Source organism: Asterias rubens, chromosome 19, assembly GCF_902459465.1.
Source record: "Asterias rubens chromosome 19, eAstRub1.3, whole genome shotgun sequence".
NCBI classification, from domain to species: domain Eukaryota; kingdom Metazoa; phylum Echinodermata; class Asteroidea; order Forcipulatida; family Asteriidae; genus Asterias; species Asterias rubens.
Window position 1 is genome coordinate 1,042,946 of NC_047080.1, and position 19,289 is coordinate 1,062,234.

The 19,289-nt window shown below is 38.0% G+C and overlaps 1 protein-coding gene across 7 annotated transcripts in view; it reads left to right on the plus strand.

Moving 5' to 3' along the window:
- LOC117303036 (spectrin alpha chain, non-erythrocytic 1-like) overlaps nt 1-19,198 on the plus strand; it is a 53,677-nt gene extending 34,479 nt beyond the window's left edge. For 5 of the 7 annotated variants that reach the window (XM_033787075.1, XM_033787073.1, XM_033787074.1 and 2 more), the window contains 18 exons: nt 269-367; nt 770-890; nt 1,737-1,778; nt 5,679-5,800; nt 6,220-6,352; nt 7,210-7,308; nt 7,810-8,046; nt 8,539-8,675; nt 8,965-9,154; nt 9,612-9,727; nt 10,270-10,446; nt 14,385-14,439; nt 15,181-15,275; nt 15,938-16,039; nt 16,320-16,373; nt 16,836-16,982; nt 17,293-17,440; nt 18,039-19,198. In XM_033787075.1, the coding sequence (XP_033642966.1) occupies nt 269-367; nt 770-890; nt 1,737-1,778; nt 5,679-5,800; nt 6,220-6,352; nt 7,210-7,308; nt 7,810-8,046; nt 8,539-8,675; nt 8,965-9,154; nt 9,612-9,727; nt 10,270-10,446; nt 14,385-14,439; nt 15,181-15,275; nt 15,938-16,039; nt 16,320-16,373; nt 16,836-16,982; nt 17,293-17,440; nt 18,039-18,164 (2,200 nt within the window). In that variant the 3' untranslated portion in view covers nt 18,165-19,198. The remainder of the gene's footprint in view (nt 1-268; nt 368-769; nt 891-1,736; nt 1,779-5,678; nt 5,801-6,219; nt 6,353-7,209; nt 7,309-7,809; nt 8,047-8,538; nt 8,676-8,964; nt 9,155-9,611; nt 9,728-10,269; nt 10,447-14,384; nt 14,440-15,180; nt 15,276-15,937; nt 16,040-16,319; nt 16,374-16,835; nt 16,983-17,292; nt 17,441-18,038) is intronic. The other 2 variants (XM_033787077.1, XM_033787078.1) reach the window with 1 other exon arrangement.
- The last annotated feature ends 91 nt before the right edge of the window (nt 19,199-19,289 follow it).

Here is a 19,289-nt window from a genome sequence, read left to right on the forward strand (position 1 = left end):
TATTTGCTCAAAATAATTGTTTGCATAAAAACTTACTTGTTAGTGATCAATGGATAGTTTTTGATAGTATAAAACATTATGAGAAACGGCTCCCTCTGAAGTATCGTTGTCGAGAAAGATGTTATTTCTCACTAAAATAAATGAATTTGATTTCAAGACCTCAGAGTTTGATTTTGTGGTCTCAAATTCAAGCATTAGAAAGCACACAACTTCACTAAACCATAATAGTATAAACTATAATGTTTATTTATCTCGTTACCTTTGCCAGAGTTACTGAACTTACCTTGTTGCGTCGTGAGAAACTCAACGAATCTCACCGTGTCCATCAATTCTTCAGAGACATTGACGATGAGGAAGCTTGGATCAAGTAAGTTGGGGAAAAAAAGCAATGTGAATTTTTATAAGTGTTTTCCTGATGAGATTTTTGGGGTCCGGGATTAAATATAAGGATATGATATTTTATAATTGTTAGTTTGAAAAAAATGCAAACATGCCCCCCCCCCAAAAAAAAAAAATTTGCAGAAGTTTACGAAGAATACATTTTCAAACTTGTAAGAATGTTTAATGTTTTATCTTGTCTGTTTAGTTAAGTAAATTTTAAGTAATTTAGTGTTTTTATCCATCCTGTCATTGCGCTTGTGGTGTTGGAAAAAGAAAAAAAAATGTAAGATTTCATTGAGAAAGCTTTTCTGTTTGTGAGAGCAACTAAATTGGTAAGCTTTATTTCATGATGCATCAAATACTAACACAATGAGTGATGTTCTTAAAGGGAGAAGAAACTGCTGACCAGTTCTGATGATTATGGCCGTGAGCTGACCGGAGTCCAGAATCTACGCAAGAAACACAAGCGTCTGGAGGCTGAGATTGGTGGACATGAGCCAGCTATCCAGGTGTGTATATTATAACTATTGTTGAATCCAGGAAAAAGGTTTATTATATTTTTATAAAGTCGTTATAGTAAACCCTGTTAAGCCTGGTTCATACTTCCTGCGAATGCGAAGGGAATTTTAGCAATGCAATATTCCTGTTATTCCAGTTGTGATGCACGAACATTCGCATCTCATTTGCATCTCATTTGTATCTTATTCGCATCTCGGGAAGCATTTACAGGAAATAGGAACCGGGCTTAACTCTCGTACTCAACATTCGTTGATGAGAGAAATAAGGCATGTTCATGTTGAAAGAAAGAACTATGGTCTTGGGTCCAATCTGACTGATTATGGAATAATAGATAGGTGGTTCTAGTGACCTGACTATTCATTTAGGAATTAGTGTAAGGGTTTGAAAAAAAAAGTATTATCGTGTTAACAGAGAATAAGTGACAACATCAGGATTTGAGCCTGTGATCTCTGGGCTGCTGCCAATTGTTGTCGGTTGCAATAGAAAGGTTTAAAAACAAAAATGGGGGTGTAAATAGACGTTTAATTGATTTTGAATTTGCAGTCATTCATGTAATGTCAAAATCAATTTAAGTAATTTAGAAATTGAAAGACAACTCTTCTTTCTTTTTCCCCTTTTTAAAGACTTTGATGAATCAAATTTAAAAAAGGACAAGAAGAAGTTGCTGATACATCATGGGGGCAATGAAAGCAATTTACAGTTTTCTCTTAGGGTGCCCTTTACCAAGGAGAAAATGCCTCATTGCCCTTAGCCCTTTCAAAATCCATTTATACAGGCCTGTTATATTTTATATTATTTTTATGTTTCTTTGTATTAACAATGAATTTTTCTCGAAGGCTGTTGACGACGCCGGTGCCGTGTTAATGGAGAACATTGAGGTATAAATCTTCAGCTTTGGCATAAAACACCCAAATACATAGACAAAATCTCATATCATATCATAGTGCTTGTAGCTACAATAGATTACATTGCAAAGGCCTTTATGGCAAACAACTCGTTGCAGTTTAACATGGTGTGGTGTGGAAGTGGATGGTTACTTACGCTATAAGTACTGGCTTTAAATACTGGCTTTACTTCTAATTGTTACTGAGTGTAGTCACGCCAAACTACAAGAGATACGTCACAACGGTCCACTAGATTGAATTTCGTGGTCCCAAAACATTTGCTGTGATCCTTCCTCAACATAAAATAAAATGTGGACAAGTTGAAAGTTAACATCAAATGCAAAACTTCCTTAAGCAGAAGCAACAAGAGAACAACTCAATATAGCTAAGTCCCATTAGCAGTTGGTCTGAACTTTCACATACTTTCTCATAGTTACTAGGGAAAAGGCCATATGACATACGCTGTTTTAAAATGGTACTCGGCAATTTGACACGTTTATGGAGGGTATACCTTTGGTAGTTTTAGTCACTACTCAAACAAGGTGTGACCATTAAAAATAACTTGGTAAGAAGTTCTGCAGCTCATGACACCAGTAACACTTTAAGAAATGATTTCTGATTTCCTTCGAGGGATTCAAAACTAATTCCATCTGAAAAAACATTTGTGCATGAAATATTTCTCGGACTGTATTACCAGTTATCTTCCCTGCGTGGACATAGCCACTCTTAATTTGTCGCCATATCTCAAGAATGCTTCCGCTTTTTTACATGAAATTTTCACATTGCGCAATGCTACATTTTAAATAGGATTAAAACAATCTAACGGTTCATAATACCAAAGGTATACTTTGCCTTCATTTAAGCAGTGTGTTTGGCTAAGCAGTTTTATTCCTGGTCTTCTCTATCTAAACAAAGCCAATGTTTGCTGTGTCTCTTACGCATAAACTAGGAAGTTTGCTTCAGCTTTCTCTCGCTCATATTAGAAGGGATTAATGGGGATCATCTTTCAGGAGGATCTACTGCTGATAATTCTCTTTAACGCTCACTGCTGCTGTTTGGTTTCCCCTGGCAATTAAGATCAATATGACCTGAGAGACGTTTAGGAAATGGATTCCAGTATTCCTCTTACAGGAATAAAATTTTCAGGAGCTAGTCACTCGAAATGAACCGATTGTATTTAGGGAAAAAACCCAAATGTTCTCTTTAATATTTTTGGTTGATCATTTGCCAGGGGAATCTCTTGACTAGCACGCATTAGTTCTAACAATGGCTTTACTTCCCTAATAACATTGGCTTAGCTCTTTATCCGTTAACAATGGTCGACTTTTGGGGACACTTGGTGGCAGCAGACTTATTAATCAAATCATCCAACGTATTGGGCAAACATCGTGGGGTGCTGTGTTTCATGAAGGGAGCCCTCTGCTGACGAGGTTGTTATATACTTCCACACTTGGCGAGAATGCGATTGAAATTATGACTGGACAAAATATGGTTTGACACCAAAATTCAGTTTGAATTCTCGACGAGAAGAATTTCATACCAACCTCATGGTTAGGGCTGGTTGAAGTATATTTATCTTGCTTGAAGATGCTGCCACTAAAGCCTTTGGGTAGGGTGATACTTGTTTGAATTGTGTGCAAGTTTTATATGAACAAGGCTGAACCATTGTAGAGTTTAGTAGAGAAGCTGCCTCATAAATAGCCCCCAAAACACGCTGCATATGTTGTTGAAATATACCCATATTCTGAGAGTTACAAAGTACTTAAGGGAATATGACTTACGTGGAATAAGACTTACAGTGGCAAACTTAGAAAAGCTTATTTTGAATCATATTATGTTCTTTTGTTTAAATTTTTTAAACGATGGCCACTTAGCTAACATGTCTGTAGGTTTTACGACCAAACATTTCCTTTCCTTTTACAATGAATCAGCCTTGTGTAGTTTTGCTGCCTAATAAAAGCAGATTTATAAAAACGCGTAAAAATTTGTTTAAAACAAAGTATTTATGAGTAAAATGCAGTTAAAAATATAAGTTGAATGTTTGTTTTTTCCCCTGTAATATGCCTGTAGTAGGTAGCGTGTAGAACTAGGCTTTCATTGTTATCTTAGAGTGTCTTTAACATACCGTATTTAGACGAACAAATAGTGTTTGTATCATTGTTCATTCATTAGATGATTGCGCTAGATATCTTAGTGTCTAGTTTAAATGTATGAACATTTCTGAATATTTTGAGTGTCATGAGGCCCTTGTCAAAGCAGGGTTTGGTTTATTTTCAGAAAGGAACTGCTTTGAAACCAGGCAGAGCTTTTAATTATTTTCAAAAAGGTTTCTACTGTTTTTTTTTTTTAATTTACCGAGATACCAAAAGTAAACAAAATGTTGATATATTACAGTGGCAAGGTATTATACATGATTGGTAAGGTTCAAAGCATCCTTATTAAATTTTAGTCGGAGGGTTTTGTTCATACTAGAAAATTTTCTTTTCTGTGAAATATTTCCCCATGAAATTAAGTGGTTTTCCTGAAAACTGCATCTGAAAACCTTTGAAAAACAGCTGATTTGGGATGTTATAACCAAAATTAAGAAAAAAGAGCTAGCTGTTGCAAACTGCTTACCAACTATAATGATCTAAGGTAGAAAGGCAAAATATAGTTCATAGCCTGACGCTTCAACCCTAGTCTTTCTTCAAGGCTAATTTCAGTACAAGTTGCTGAAAGTAATGCATGGTTTTTTACTAGTTTTGCTGACTCGAACAATGGATTAAGCCCAAATAACTTCATGGTTATGGTTGATCACACAAAACATGAACATTGTCTGGAACTTTTCTGTTAGCTCTACCAATCCTGTATAATACCCTTAACTTTGTGATAGTTTTCTTGGTGTGTAAAACTTTTGGCGATTAGAATGCATAGCTGTAGATATTCATACTGTAACATCTCCATCACACGTTCAAATATCACAGGTATTACAGTAAACAAATTAACATGTAGCTAATTGTATAATAGAACAATGAGAATTAGCTGTTGCAAAGTGCTTACCAACCAAAAGGACCTGCTAGGGTTGAACTATACTTTGTAATTATATAATATTCATACTGATACACAATTTGAAAGAAAATAAGGTATTATAGATGTTAAAAGACAAGAACGCAGGTTACAGAGAATAATGGTAATAAAAGAGGGTGTGTGCAAAATTTGTCCTCAAAACCGAGTTTCATCTTGAGAAATAAAGAATTTTGGGAGCAATTTCATCTTTATTTAATGTGATATTTTTCCATGCAGATGCAACACAACTGATTCAGACATAACTTGCACTTTACTTGATCTACACTATCAAGGCTGTGTGGCTTTTCTTACCAGCTATTTAGCACTACAAATCTTGAAGGAACACGTTGCCTTGGATCGGTCGAGTTGGTCTTTGAAAAGCGCTTGAAACTGTTTGTTATGAAATGCAAATATTAGATAGGTAATTTAAAAGTAGAGTACATGTATAATGATCCATACAAACATGCCTTGAAATGGCATGGTCTTCCTTTTACGTCAGAAGAAACACGGTCGGTCATTTTTTAGTCAAACTTTGGAAATAAAATGGCCGACCGTGTTAGTTCGCGAAGTAAAAGGAAAACCCTGCAATTTCAAGTGATAATTGTGTGGATCATTATATTCTACTTTTAAAATATCTTTCTAACCATATGCATTTCATAACGAACGGTATCAAATGCCTTTTCAAAGACCAACTCGACCGATCAAAGGCAACGTTTTCCTTTAAATATGGTTGGTGTGTGTTCTTCCTCGGTGTGCAATACAGTTTTATTCTGGCATGTATTAAATCCTAAGTGATGAATTCTCCTTTGATGTACGATTATTTATATATATGTTTTATTCTTTTGGCAGGCCGTCCAAGACTCTGGTAGCACCTTGATGCAGGAATGTGAGCTGAACAGAGATGGTGTTCAGCAACGTCTGGACCAACTCGCTTACAACTGGGATGAGCTTAAGAACCTAGCCCAGGATCGGTAAAGTCATTATCTTGAATTCAAAGCACTTCCATGGCACCCTCAACTTCAAGTAGATTACAAAAAGTTACTAAGCACAACTAAAGTAGGCTTAACGGAATACTGTAACCAGCCATGTCACATGTACTACTTGTGATTGGTTTTCTGCTTATTTTTGCTAAGCAGAAATTGTTAAGCTCCACTGTCTGCTTAAGCAGCTCTATGAAATTGGGCCCTGAACTCTGCTCTTCAGTTGTTAACATGGTTAAGCACAGAAATTTGCTTAATGAAAATACTTGGCAAGGAACCTACAATAATAATGTAACATCAAATGATGAAGTACAACACATGACAAACACAAACACATGACAACAAATAGCTGGAGAGGATCAGTTTTTTGTTTCCCCTTTAATTCATGATTGTACCTTCTCTACCCACAGTGGGAAGAAGCTGAACGAGTCTCTTGCTTACCAGGAGTTCCTGGCCAGTGTTGAAGAAGAAGAGGCTTGGGTTAATGAGAAACAGAACTTGTTGTCTAGTGAAGACTATGGAGATACTCTGGCTGCTGTACAGGTACGCATCCCATCTATACTTACTGTTAGGTGTTCAGTATCTACTGCTGTGATTAGCTTTGCAGCTGTAATTCATGAAAATGCATTTGGCAGATAATGTAAAACAAACTTGGCTGGCCCATGGACATTTTTACTATCGCCAAGTGATGTTTATGAATGTAGTAAACAGACATAAGATTTCTCAGGATTTGTTCAATCAAATCTTCAGATTTTGTCATGAAAGAAGAAAAGCAGTCACCAAAGGATGTGTCTGTAGTTTTGTATATCAGCTGCTGATGCACAGAATCTGTAAACTCTCAGCCTGAGTTTTATTATCTGATTGTTCTGGGTGGCAAGCACAGGCCCGCAAGCCAGTTTTCAGGAATTTTCACATTTGTCAAATCATACTTTTAGTGAAGTAAAATAAACATTGTTCCGTTTGTGACCTGCTTGCAGAGCAAAGACGCAAGGTGGAAGCACTCTTGACTTGTGTGTTTATGCTGGGCTACTGAAGATAAAATAATACATTTTTAATGATTCATGGTCAACTAATGGGCCATATTTTTGACCGTGTGAGGGCGCTCTCAATCACTTCCGGGGGTATATTCATTCAAACCCAAAACAGTTTTTAAAGATTGGAACACATTACCACCACAGACATCTAATCCATCACAGACAATAAGACTTTTAAAGGAGCCGTTATAATCCACCTCTAAAGCAAATTGAAACTACGGCGCAACAAAAGTGACAGTACGCCTATTAATTTGTGCAGGGCGAATCGCGTGTACCCCCGGAAGTGATAAAAATACTATTTATAGCGCCCTCGCGCGGTCAAAAATAAGGGCCATTGCTTCACCTTTCTCTCTCTCTCAACCACAGGGTCTGCAGAAGAAGCACAAAGCCTTTGACATGGACTACCATGTGCATCAGGAACGCGTTGCTGACATCAAACGTCAAGGGGAGACTCTGATTGAGGCGGTAGGTATTTCTCTCAAGATGTCAAACTATCTTTGTTGATATGCAATACGTCTCAACAGCAGACTACCAATCTCTCATAGTATTCAGTTGAACAACAAAAGAACCAAGGTCTGGAATTGGAGATTGCATAATAATCCCTGAAAAAAAAGGGAGATTGAGAGCGTGATTTACAGTATCCTCGATCCCTCTTTGTACGGGGGAAACAAAGAGTAGCAGGCTAGCTGCATGTCTGAGTACGCTACACAATGGATTGTATGGTAGCGTGTATACGTGTCAGCCGGTCAACTGATGGCAGCAAAAAGAGTATGCTGTGAAGTTCATCTCGGCATTTATGAATGTCAATCATATTTCTACCTGGAATTATTTTGCATGAATACTTGTCACATTCCAACTAACGTTGCTCACAGCACCTGTGTAAAAGTTACAGTTGTTGGATTGCTGAATGAAGCTTAACTGCCGCTCTTTATAAATGTGTTGAACTGTTTTACTTTCAATCATCAGGAGAACCACAATACTGAGGCTGTGGAGCAGCGTATCGACTCCCTCCAGAAGAGGTTCGATGAGTTGGGTCAAGCCGCTCAGCGCCGTAAGGCCAAGCTGGATGAGAACTCTGCCTTCCTGCAGTTCATCTGGAAGGCTGATGTTGTGGAGTCGTGGATCGGAGACAAGGAGAGCATGGCTCGCTCTGATGACTACGGACGGGACTTGTCCTCAGTGCAGACTCTACTCACCAAACAGGTAAGAAAACAATCTTAGTCTGTTTTTTCACAGGACTCGGGAAAGTACTGAGTATACAGTGCTAACACACATCAGTGTATGGGTAAAAACCAAAATTAATATTCTTTATCCCCGATGCAAATTTAACATCTATTATTAAACCTTAGTCTGAGGCCGTAACGGCTACGGCTAGATTTCAACGTCATCATGTCATCATGTGTTGAAGTATAGTACGTTCTGAGTAACCCTCTTTAGCAACAGCCAGAGCCGTAGCTGTATTGGCCATTTTGGATACGGTCTATGCCTTGGGGGGGGGGGGAAGAAATGATCTGTACATCCTGGACCCAATTTCATAGAGCTGCTTAAGCACAAACAGTATCTAAGCACACAAAATTGTGCTTTACAATATAAGGTTACCATAAGGTTACCAGCCAAACTGCAAATTGCCTGACAGATTTATTCCTAAAATCAAGGCGAGACATTTATCAGTCTAATTGTTTTTTCGTCCAACAGGAGACCTTTGATGCTGGTCTTCAGGCCTTTGAGAAGGAAGGTATCTCTCAGATCACTATCTTGAAGGATCAATTGGTGGCTGCCAGTCACGTACAGACACCTGCCATTCAGCAACGTCATGCCAACCTCATCGCCAGGTAAAACAAACTGCTCGAGTTCAGACCTTTATTACGTTCAGGTTTTCTCCCACCCAAATTAATGTAACCAAATCGAGGCTGGATGGAGAAATAGTCTGGTTCCTGTTAATATGATGGATAGCAGCATTCACTCCTGTTATGGGATACAGGGAACACAACCCAAATGATGGCAGCACTATGTTGCTGTATGAAGTTTGCGTTCTGTTTGCATTCTCGTTATACATAGGGAAGACAAATTTAATTATTTTTATCATGATAATTAATGTTTTTAATCTTTAATTTTCTTTAGGTGGGAGAAGCTGCTGTCTGATTCCAACAACCGTCGCCAGCGTCTTCTGAGAGCGCAGGAGCAATACCGTGAGGTTGAGGATCTGTTCCTCCTCTTCGCCAAGAAGGCGTCCGCTTTCAACAGCTGGTTTGAGAACGCTGAGGAGGACTTGACTGACCCTGTACGCTGTAACTCCGTGGAGGAAATCAAGGTAAGATACTCCTTGAGAAGTTATTTTAATGATAATAATAATAATAGTAAAAGCAATAATAAAGCGCATAATTTAGTGATGTCTCAAAGCACTTTTAGAAATGTAAGAGAGAAAAACCAGGACTTCAGAAAAAACAAAAATACAAGCTATACAGAAAGAACCACAATATTCCACAAAAGTTATTTCATTAAAAGATGTCTTGAAAAAAAAACTGTTCTAGAGAGGAGTTTTTTGTTATTATTGGGGAGTGAATTCCAAAGTTCGGGAGATGCAACCTGAAAGTCTTAATGAGAACTAGGGTTTTCTTCTACAATGTAAAGATAGGCTGATGTTTTGTTGATTAGTTTTAGAGCTACGACACTCTACACTCTTTGAGATCTAAGATCTTCTTGTAGATCCTATTATATTGTATAGATGTACTAATATTTAGTTTCTTGTTTTGCTTCTTCTCAATCAGGCTTTGAAAGAAGCCCATGATGCCTTCACTGCATCCCTGAGCAGCGCCCAGAACGATCTGAAACAACTTGCTGCCCTGGACAAACAAATCAAGAGCTACAACGTCACATCCAACCCGTAAGCCCAACAAACTTTCTGTCTGGCTTTTTATGTCTGTGCTGTGGCTAATCTCTCTTCAGCCCAAAGTTCATCCCAAAGACCAATTCTGTAGAGTTAGAGTCCGGAGGATGGGGGTCCCTGTTGAAAGCCATGAAAGAACTTTCTGTTGTAGTCTGAGATCATATGATTATGGTTTTCTCCGTCGAATCCTGGGCCTTTGCGCAACCTCGGCTTGGGCTTTGGTTCCGACTTTTGCTCTGTCATCAAATTTGAAGCAAATTTGTCAAACAAAGCCCAGAGCAGAAGACGGGGCTAAGCTGAGGTTTGGAAAAAAGCCCCTAGTGTACCCAGGCCTGGGGTTACATGTAGGCCACTATTGCCCCTGGTCTTGGCCTTGGTGCCCCTACATCATACTCCCATAGACTTTAAGATTCTCTAATGAAATTGCCCTTGCCTTATCAAAGATAAAATTCCTGGCCTGGTGTACTTCTAGTTGTCTCTTTTCTAACAACAAGATTCTCAAGTAATTTCTTCTCTCTCTTTCTTGTCTCATACTCCAGGTACACCTGGTTCACCATGGAGGCACTTGAGGAGACCTGGCGTAACCTCCAGAGGATCATCCGAGAGCGAGAGGTAGAGCTGAACAAAGAGATGGAACGCCAGGAGGAGAACGATCGCTTCCGTAAGCAGTTCGCCCAGCTGGCTAACACCTTCCACTCATGGCTCACTGAATCCAGGTTAGTGCAAAGGGCAGGGTTCAAAGTTCATAGTTCAAAGTTTATTTTTATATTTGACATTGGCACTGTTGGGGCGAATGTCACTTAAATTACTTTGTTGAGGTTGGCAGTTACGGTTGTTTTAAAGAAATCACAATGAGGAAAAGCTCAAGGTTAGGGTTCAAAGTGTAAAGGTTATATCTCAGACTTCTTATATGTTGAAGTAACCACACTATGGTAGACGTTTAACATTAAACTGTAGTTAAACTTACTTTCATTGAAGTAATGAATCAAAATATGCAACTTTTTGTTTTGCAAAAAAATATTTAAAACAAATTGAGTATAACAAACAGGTAGACAAATTGTGTTGTATAGTTAATGGTGTGATGCGATGCAAGGGCGTAGTCTGTCCTACACCAACTCCGGATGGTGGCTTCAACCATGACAGTGAATTCTAATGATACTCCTTATCAGACACTGAATTTCCCTGTTAAAATAAAATGTGAGAAAGAATAATTGCAAGAAAGAAGCTGCACATTACATAGCATCACTTTGCTGATATGAACAAGCGACTGCAGTACAGTATACAATCTCAAACTCTGATATATGTTTTTCTCTTGTTTCAATCATTGTGTTTTCTTCTGTTTCTCACCTTTTTCTTTTGGTATTTTCTTTCTTTCTTAATACCCTTTGCATCACTGTCTCTGTAGCAGTTCCTCTATAACTGGCGTTACTTTTTGCCTCCTTACAAACTTCACCAAATTAAAAACAGTGGGGTACATTCAAATCGGGCGCTGCTTAGTAAAAACTTAAGTTTTTTTAAGGGGACAAAATGAAACGTCAGTGATGTAGGAATGATTTGCTGTCTCTTCTTATTGACCAATGACTTGTCTTTATTATGGGTTACCCTGGTAACGTTACTACCGTGGCTGCAATAACTCTCTGCCTCCTACTTCAGGACCTTCATCAATGGGTTACTACTTTCTTTCTTTCTGTCTTTGGCTTGAAATACCCCCCGCCCCTCCCCCCCCCTGCCTGACAAATTTATTTGTTTCCTTTCCGAAGAAGAAGAAAAAAACGTAGCGTTCTCAGAGATTGCATGATGCATGGGTTCTTGATGCCTGAAATCTAACTCAAAACTCTTTACCTTGATGAATCTCATAATAAGTATAAGTGACTATAATAATATAATATCAAAGTCTTATATAGTGCACGTATCTACCAAACAAGGTACTCAAGGCGCTGAGTATATATACAAACATTAAGAATGATAGGTTATTGCTGTGAGGAATTCTGAGACCCAATAAACAAGGCAACAAATGCTCACAAAAGAAGTAATACTACGAAACACTATTACAAAAAAAAAATTCTTAGTGAAAGATATATTTATTTTTGTTGTTGACTTTGTGTAAATTTCATTTTAAAGATGTTAAAAAAGGACAAATCATTTAAAGTAATGTGAGGGAAGTTGACTGATTGTGACTTCATCTCATTCCAGGGCACTTCCTGGCAGGCAAGATACTACACTGGCCACATATAATTTGCATTAATTTGACTTCATCCAAATTTGTATTTTTTAAGAAGAAAATCAAGTTGGTCTAGCATTGACCTTTAGGAAGTTGATATAAACTGAAACAAAAAATTACTGGCATGAATTTTGTTGACTTTGAACCCCTCAGACAAAATGGATCTGTTTGTGCATGCCAATTATGTACCCTGACAAACTGAATAATATCAACATTAACTTCATATGAATTTGACATTCTTCATATCCAGTTGACCATAACCTTTTTAGACTTGTCTGTTGCAACAAACATTAGGTCGGATAGGTTACCTACCAACTAATGTTGTCTAACAGCAAGCTTGTATTACAGGTGTAATGTAGTTTCATCAGTAGTGACCATTTAAGTCCTTCAATATGCCTATTAGCCGTATAACCTTTGTTTACAAAAAGAGTGACCTTTGAGATCACTGTAGTGAACATTTCTAAAATGCTCAGAATATTTTGATACCTAACATAACTCTTTCATTTTGAATGCGTAGGCCTAATTATTGATATGACAACTGGATACTTTGGAACACTATAACTACCATCCCGGCCAAAAATGGTTGGGCCATCCATTCCTAATGTACCATGTACACTCCCCACTGACAATAATCATTCTCTCGCCCGTCCCCCGTCCCCCCGCTCAATGTTGACTGTAACGCAGAAGACTGTGCAATCTGAACCAACAGTGAAAGGGGGCAAGGGGGCCCAACGAGATATGGCCGGGAGTGTAGGTCAATTTCCCTTGTTTACGTAAATCTTAGCATGCACAGATTTCCATTATCCAGTTATTAATGGATTTTCTTGGTTAGATTGCTGCCACCTTGTGTCCCCATATCAAATGATGTTTTTGGAAGTAGCAGAACTGTATTGCAGATCTCTTACAAAATACATTAATGTAGTATATAAGAACTATTATATTAACCCATAGTACTTAGGACACATTCATAGCATTTACCCCACCAGGAGCATGGTATTGGGATTTTGGAATGAACAGCATGCAAGTTGAGCAAGTTGGGGTGATAGTGAACTTGGGTGTTCTTGACTTGAAGACACTGGACACTATTGGTAATAGGAGACTTTTGGGACACTTGGTGGCAGCAGACTTACCAGTTAAAACCCATTGTTCTTGTAATGTGCGCAGGTTCAGAACTACAGAAACAATGGAAATTTACCTGGTAAGTCTGCTGCCACCTAGCGTTCAAAAGTCTCCCATTGTCAAAGACCAGTCTTCTTTTTACTTGGTGTATCTCAACATATGCACAAAATAACAAACCAGTGAAAATTTAATTGGTTGTCGAATTTGCGAGATGAAAGAAAAAGCACGCTTGTCACACCATGGGGGTATGGTCACACAAAGTTGTGTGCTTTCAGATGCTTGATTTCGAGACCTCAAATTCTAATTCTGAGGTCTCAAAATCAAATTCGTTGAAAATTACTTTTTTTCTCGAAAAACTATGTAACTTCAGAGTGAGCCGTTTCTCACAATGTTTGATACTATCAACCTCTCCTCAATACTTGTTACCAAGTACAGTATTATGCTAATAATTATTTTGAGTAATTACCAATAGTGTTCAATGCCTTAAACCGTTAAGCTAATGTTGCAAGGTTCTGCAGTCAATTATGCTTTGAAAAAAAAAAAAAGATTTTCACCCCAACTTGCTCAAAGATAAAGGAAGATTGTGTTTGACATTTACATTACGGGAAATATTGACTTAAAATTTTGTGAAATATTTAAGTGGACCCTAACAGAAAGCGTATTGACCCATTTCACCCTCCTTCATCATCACAATAATCTTGGTTGTGCCGTTTTGGGAGTCAGTGTCCTGCAGCCGATTTCACGAAACACTAGGATTAATCCTAACTCGAGTTAGGACGAGTAACCCGTCCTAACTTAGGATGGGTTCAATTCGTCCTACGTATTTGGATACGGAACTGAACCCGTGCTAAGAGTAATCCTAAGTTAGGAAGAGTTTGGTGAAATCGACGGCTGGTGTATTATACAGGGTAGTGGGCATTTAAGGCGATGCACCAAGGCCCAATTTCATAGAGCTTCTTCAGGATCAAAAGTGCTGAACAATTTCCTGCTAAGCAGAAATGAGCAGGATACCAGTCACAAATTGTGTATGTGACATGGTAGATTCGCTAGTAACCTTATTCTGGTAAGCAATATTTTATTGTGCTTAGCTACCTTTTGTGCTTGAGCAGCTCTATGAAATTGGACCCTGTTGACTTCCGAAATAGCGAGCGTGGCACATTCACTGTGTGTGAGGTGTGTTCAAGGGGCTCAATGTAGAGTAAGATGCATTGAGATACTTTAGTCTGTTAGGATGAGATACATTGCATGAATTAGTTGAAATATTGTTACTATTTAGGTGTTGATAAGATGTCTTTGTGATTGATTTGAATCTAGGGTTGCTATGGTGGAGGAATCTGGCAATCTGGAGAACCAACTGGAGAACCTCAAAGTAAGTCAACTTTTCTCTATTTCTCAGCAGGCAGGATATTCTAAAGACACTGGACACTATTGGTAATTGTCAAAGACTTGTCTTCACAGTTGGTGTATCTCAACATATGCATAAAATAACAAACCTGTGAAAATTTGAGCTTGATTGATCGTCGAAGTTGCGAGATACTAGTGAAAGGAAAAAACACCCTGTCACACCATGGTCACACGAAGTTGTGTGCTTTCAGATGCTTGATTTCGAGACCTCACATTCTAAATCTGAGGTCTCGAAATCAAATTCGTGGAAAATTACTTCTTTCTCGAAAACCACGTCACTTCAGAGGGAGCTGTTTCTCACAATGCTTTATACTATCAACCTCTCCCCATTACTCGTAATCAAGAAAGGTTTTATGATACGCTTATTTTGAGTAATTACCATAAGTGTCCACTGCCTTTAAGTCTGCTTTCCACTGGTAGACTTTGGAACACTAGGTGCCAGCAGACTTACCAGGTGAATTTTCATTGTTTACGTAGTTCTGAGCGTGCGCACATTACCGAGAACAATGGATTTTACCTGGTAAGTCTGCTACCACCAAGTGTCCCAAAAGTCCCCTATGGTTTTGCCCTTACTCTTTTCCACGCCGTTTTCTGAAGTTGATTTGGAAACTTTGCGCATTTGGGAGGCCATTAGCTATTCCTGATGGCAAGTGACAATTCCATCAGTAACAAATATGTTAAAAGTTTCGTATCCTTTCACCAACAGCAAAAGATCATTGAGGTTCGATCCCAGAAGAGTCAATTGAAGAAGATTGAAGATCTAGGAGCAAAGATGGAGGAGAGACTCATTCTGGATAACCGGTATGAGAAGTAACAATTGCAGAAAAATAGTTTTAAAATGCTCCAATTTTATGTCATAGGTTCAGTCAAAACAGACTAACTTCATCCACAAGCTGAGATCACAAGCCCAACAACATCGGAGTAAAATAATAATGAACCATTTTTGTAGAGCGCATATCACAATCACAGAGAAGTCCCTATGCGCTTTGAGATGAAAACAAAAGAGAAGTAAAAGTTAAAAGCGTTTATTTAGGTGGGATGTTGTGAATGCAAGACTGAATCTTCTAATAGTGATTTACAGAATGGGAATCTGTCACAGAAATATCACATGAATAAAAAGCTCTGATGGACCCGATAGCTTAGTTCAATTATTTCTTCATATTTTCTCCCCCCAAGCCCACCATTTACTTATAACCGATTGAAGCACACAAAGCAGCTAAGAACAAACATAATCATGCTTCCCAGAATAAGGTCACCAGCCAAAATAGCATGTCACAAGTATAATCTGTGACTGGTATCCTGCTTGCTTGTGCTTGGCAGAAATTATTTAAGTAATATTTACTGCCTGAGCAGCTACATGAAATTGTGTCCAGATATTTTGATATAGAAAGGTTTGCGATAACACCATGTAATGTGTTGATTGTCTTCTAGATATTTTGATGTTGTTTATTTTGTCTCCATAGTTACACTGAGCACTCGACTGTTGGACTTGCTCAGCAATGGGATCAGTTGGATCAGCTTGGTATGCGTATGCAGCATAATCTGGAACAACAGATACAGGCCAGGTTAGTATGCTCTCTTGTCTCTCATCAAACCATTGTTAGGATTGTAATTTTGCACAGATTTATGAAATCGGATTTGAGTTTTTATGCAGAGGTGGTTAAGGGAAACCAAGATGTTAGGATTTCGGACATAGTTTTACCGAGATTTATGAAATTGGATGTGAGATTTTATGCAGAGTTGGATTAGGAAGTTAACGATGATGAATAAACTACCATTCACTTTTATAAAGAATTATGTTTTAAGGGTAGTATATAAAATACTTTTTTGCTCCTTACTTTTCAGGAACACAACTGGAGTTAGCGAAGAGTCTCTGAAGGAGTTCAGCATGATGTTCAAGTAAGTCTCTCATTTTAAAGATGTTTGTCTTTCCTTTCACTATCCAATAATTGACTTGTGTGCTTGCACTCTGCTAAGAAGTCGCTTTCTTATAATTGGTCACGCCCTGTTGAGACCTGTCTCAGGTTGCCCGCACTGTACTCTTTAACCCACAAAACCAACCATCGGGATCCTTTGACAGGGCGGAGACCTGCTCCACACTTACATTTTTCAAACTGATGACCACCTCAACACCAAAAACTCAATCAGATTGCTCGTGCTGCACAGGATCGAGCTGGACGGCAAAAACAAATTTGAACGTTGGAAAGCCTCTGGTCATAATGTACCAAGTTGAGTTTTGCTCGATTGTCCTAGTAGTTTTAGTTTCCTTGGCTGTTCTCCTGATCCACTTCCCTTCCATCCTAGAAATTCAAGATTTTAATCTGGAATATTAATTTTCTTCATGTTTTTTTTTCTCCCTAGGCATTTCGACAAGGATAAGACAGGTTTCTTGGAGCACAAGGAATTCAAGTCTTGCTTGAGATCCCTCGGCTACGACCTTCCCATGGTGGAGGAAGGTCAAGAAGATCCAGAGTTCCAGTCTATCCTTGACATAGTGGATCCAAACAAGTAAGAAATACATGAGAATCATCAAATTAATAGACACTGGACACTATTGGTAATTGTCAAATACCAGTCTTCCCACTTGGTGTATCTAAACTTTAAAAAAAAAAACCTGTAGAAATTAGAGCTCAATTGGTCGTCGAAGTTGGGAGATATTAATGGAAGAAAAAACACTCTTGTCACAAAAAGTTGTGTGTTTTCAGATGCTTGATTTCGAGACCTCAACATCTTATTCTGAGGTCTTGAAATCAGCATTCCATTTTTCACGCAAGTAAGCTGTTTTAATATTTACACATTTTTTATTGTGTTTTTACAGAGACGGAGTTGTGTCCCTCCAAGAGTACATGACGTTTATGATCAGTCGAGAGACGGAGAACGTACACTCTAGAGACGAGATTGAGAATGCCTTCCGGGCTCTCAGCTCCGAGGGTAAACCATTCGTCACCAAGCATGAACTGTATGCGGTAAGTTAACATCTTAAAGTATCAGCCCAAAAGGGCTTTCGTTTTTGTTGAGTGCTGGAGAAAATTGATTTTCTTTTTTGTTTGTGTTATATATCTATTTTTTTTCCTTTCCTGAAATTGGCAAATGTTTCAGCAAAAAAGTTCCTTTTAAATAAACCATTCTTTCCATGGTCTGATGAGCAAGTTTGAAATCTGATGACCAAATTTGAAATGTCCCTGTTGTTTCTTTTACTGAAACTTACCGTTGCAAAAAATTGTAATTTGCTAATGATAAGTTGCCAGAGGTGCTGACTTTCCCTGATGCTGCAGATTTGTTTTCTTTAAAGTAAACCAATCTTTCCATGAACCAATGAGCAAATTATAAATCACCCTAATAATGGAAACGCTTTTCCCTATGGTGTATGTGATTCTAAATGTCTCCGTGATTGATGTACCAAATCTCCCTGATTGCAAGATGTAACTGTAGGTGTGAAATGTGTTCAACATTTAAAGCTATTGTGTTGTTGGTTATCTTGCCGTTACAAAAAACTTCTTCTGCTCCAGTGGTGGACAATTTTCGAATTTTGTGTAACTATTCCTGATTGTTTCCTCTTTTCAGAATCTACCAACCCAGCTGGCAGAGTACTGCATCCTCCGCATGGAACCCTACCGCGACGCAAAGGGTCGTGAACTACCCGGCGCCCTCAACTATGTCAAATTCAGCTCGGACATGTTCCAGAACTAACACCGCGCGTTCGGTGTCTGCTCCCCCGGTGGGTTCAGATACTGACAGATTTCAATTTATTGCACCTAGTTGTAGTTTTAGATTCACCTTTTCCGTTTGGAATGATGTATTCTTTGTTAGCATCAATTACTCAACGATTGTAGTACTTATGGGCGCTGCATGTCTATCCTGCAAATAACTGGTGTATAACAATGCTCTTCGTTTGTAAACAACAGAGAGTGCTTTGTATTTCTTCTGGGAGTTGTACTTGAATTATTGTAACAATTGGTACTAATAATTATTGAAAACTGTTGTATGGAATTGATGTAGTCATTTAATGTGAATGAAGTGATAAATGGTTAACGCCTATTGCAGTGTTATTTGCAATGAATTCAAGTTGGAAACATTTTGGTAGAGGCAAAAGTATTTCAAATAATTGTAACAATTGGTACTAATCACTATTGACAACTGTTGTATGGAATTGATGTAGTCAATTGATGGGAATGGAGTGATATCAATGGTTGATGACAATTGCAGTGTAATTTGCAATGATTTCAAAGTGGAAACTTTGTTGGTAGAAGCAAAAGTATTTCTAAATTGATATGTCAGTACTATGGCTTTTGCAATGTTTAAAATAATGATTGATAAATAATCATTAGTGCATTACACATGTACTCATCAAAGGCATCTGGTAATACTCAAAATTGTAGTTAATTAAATAAGAAGAAGTAATATTGTGAAATTTCAAGGTCGGGACAAAAACAAACAAAATTGTCAAGGAGGAAAAGGTCTGCACAATCTCTCTAACTTTTCAACTGATAATTTTACATGGTAAAAGATTTTGTGGGGTAAAAACAGGTTTTAAAGGTCTAAGAATTGATTGTTTATGAAAATTTTCCTTAAGGTTGTATGTAGCAAGTGAATTAATCTTAAATAGTACTAGTGTCACTTTATTATGGATGGTGAAGTCTTAAACATTCCTGGTGCGATCCCCAAGTATTCCTTGTCTTATAAAAACTTAAAGAAGAATTAATAAGTCTCTTAAAAAGTCAAAACAATGTGCACAATATAAACTCGGTAACATCTCTGGTGATATCTCTGTATGAAATTGAAATAAACAGTGATGTATTAACTTTGAAAGTTTTC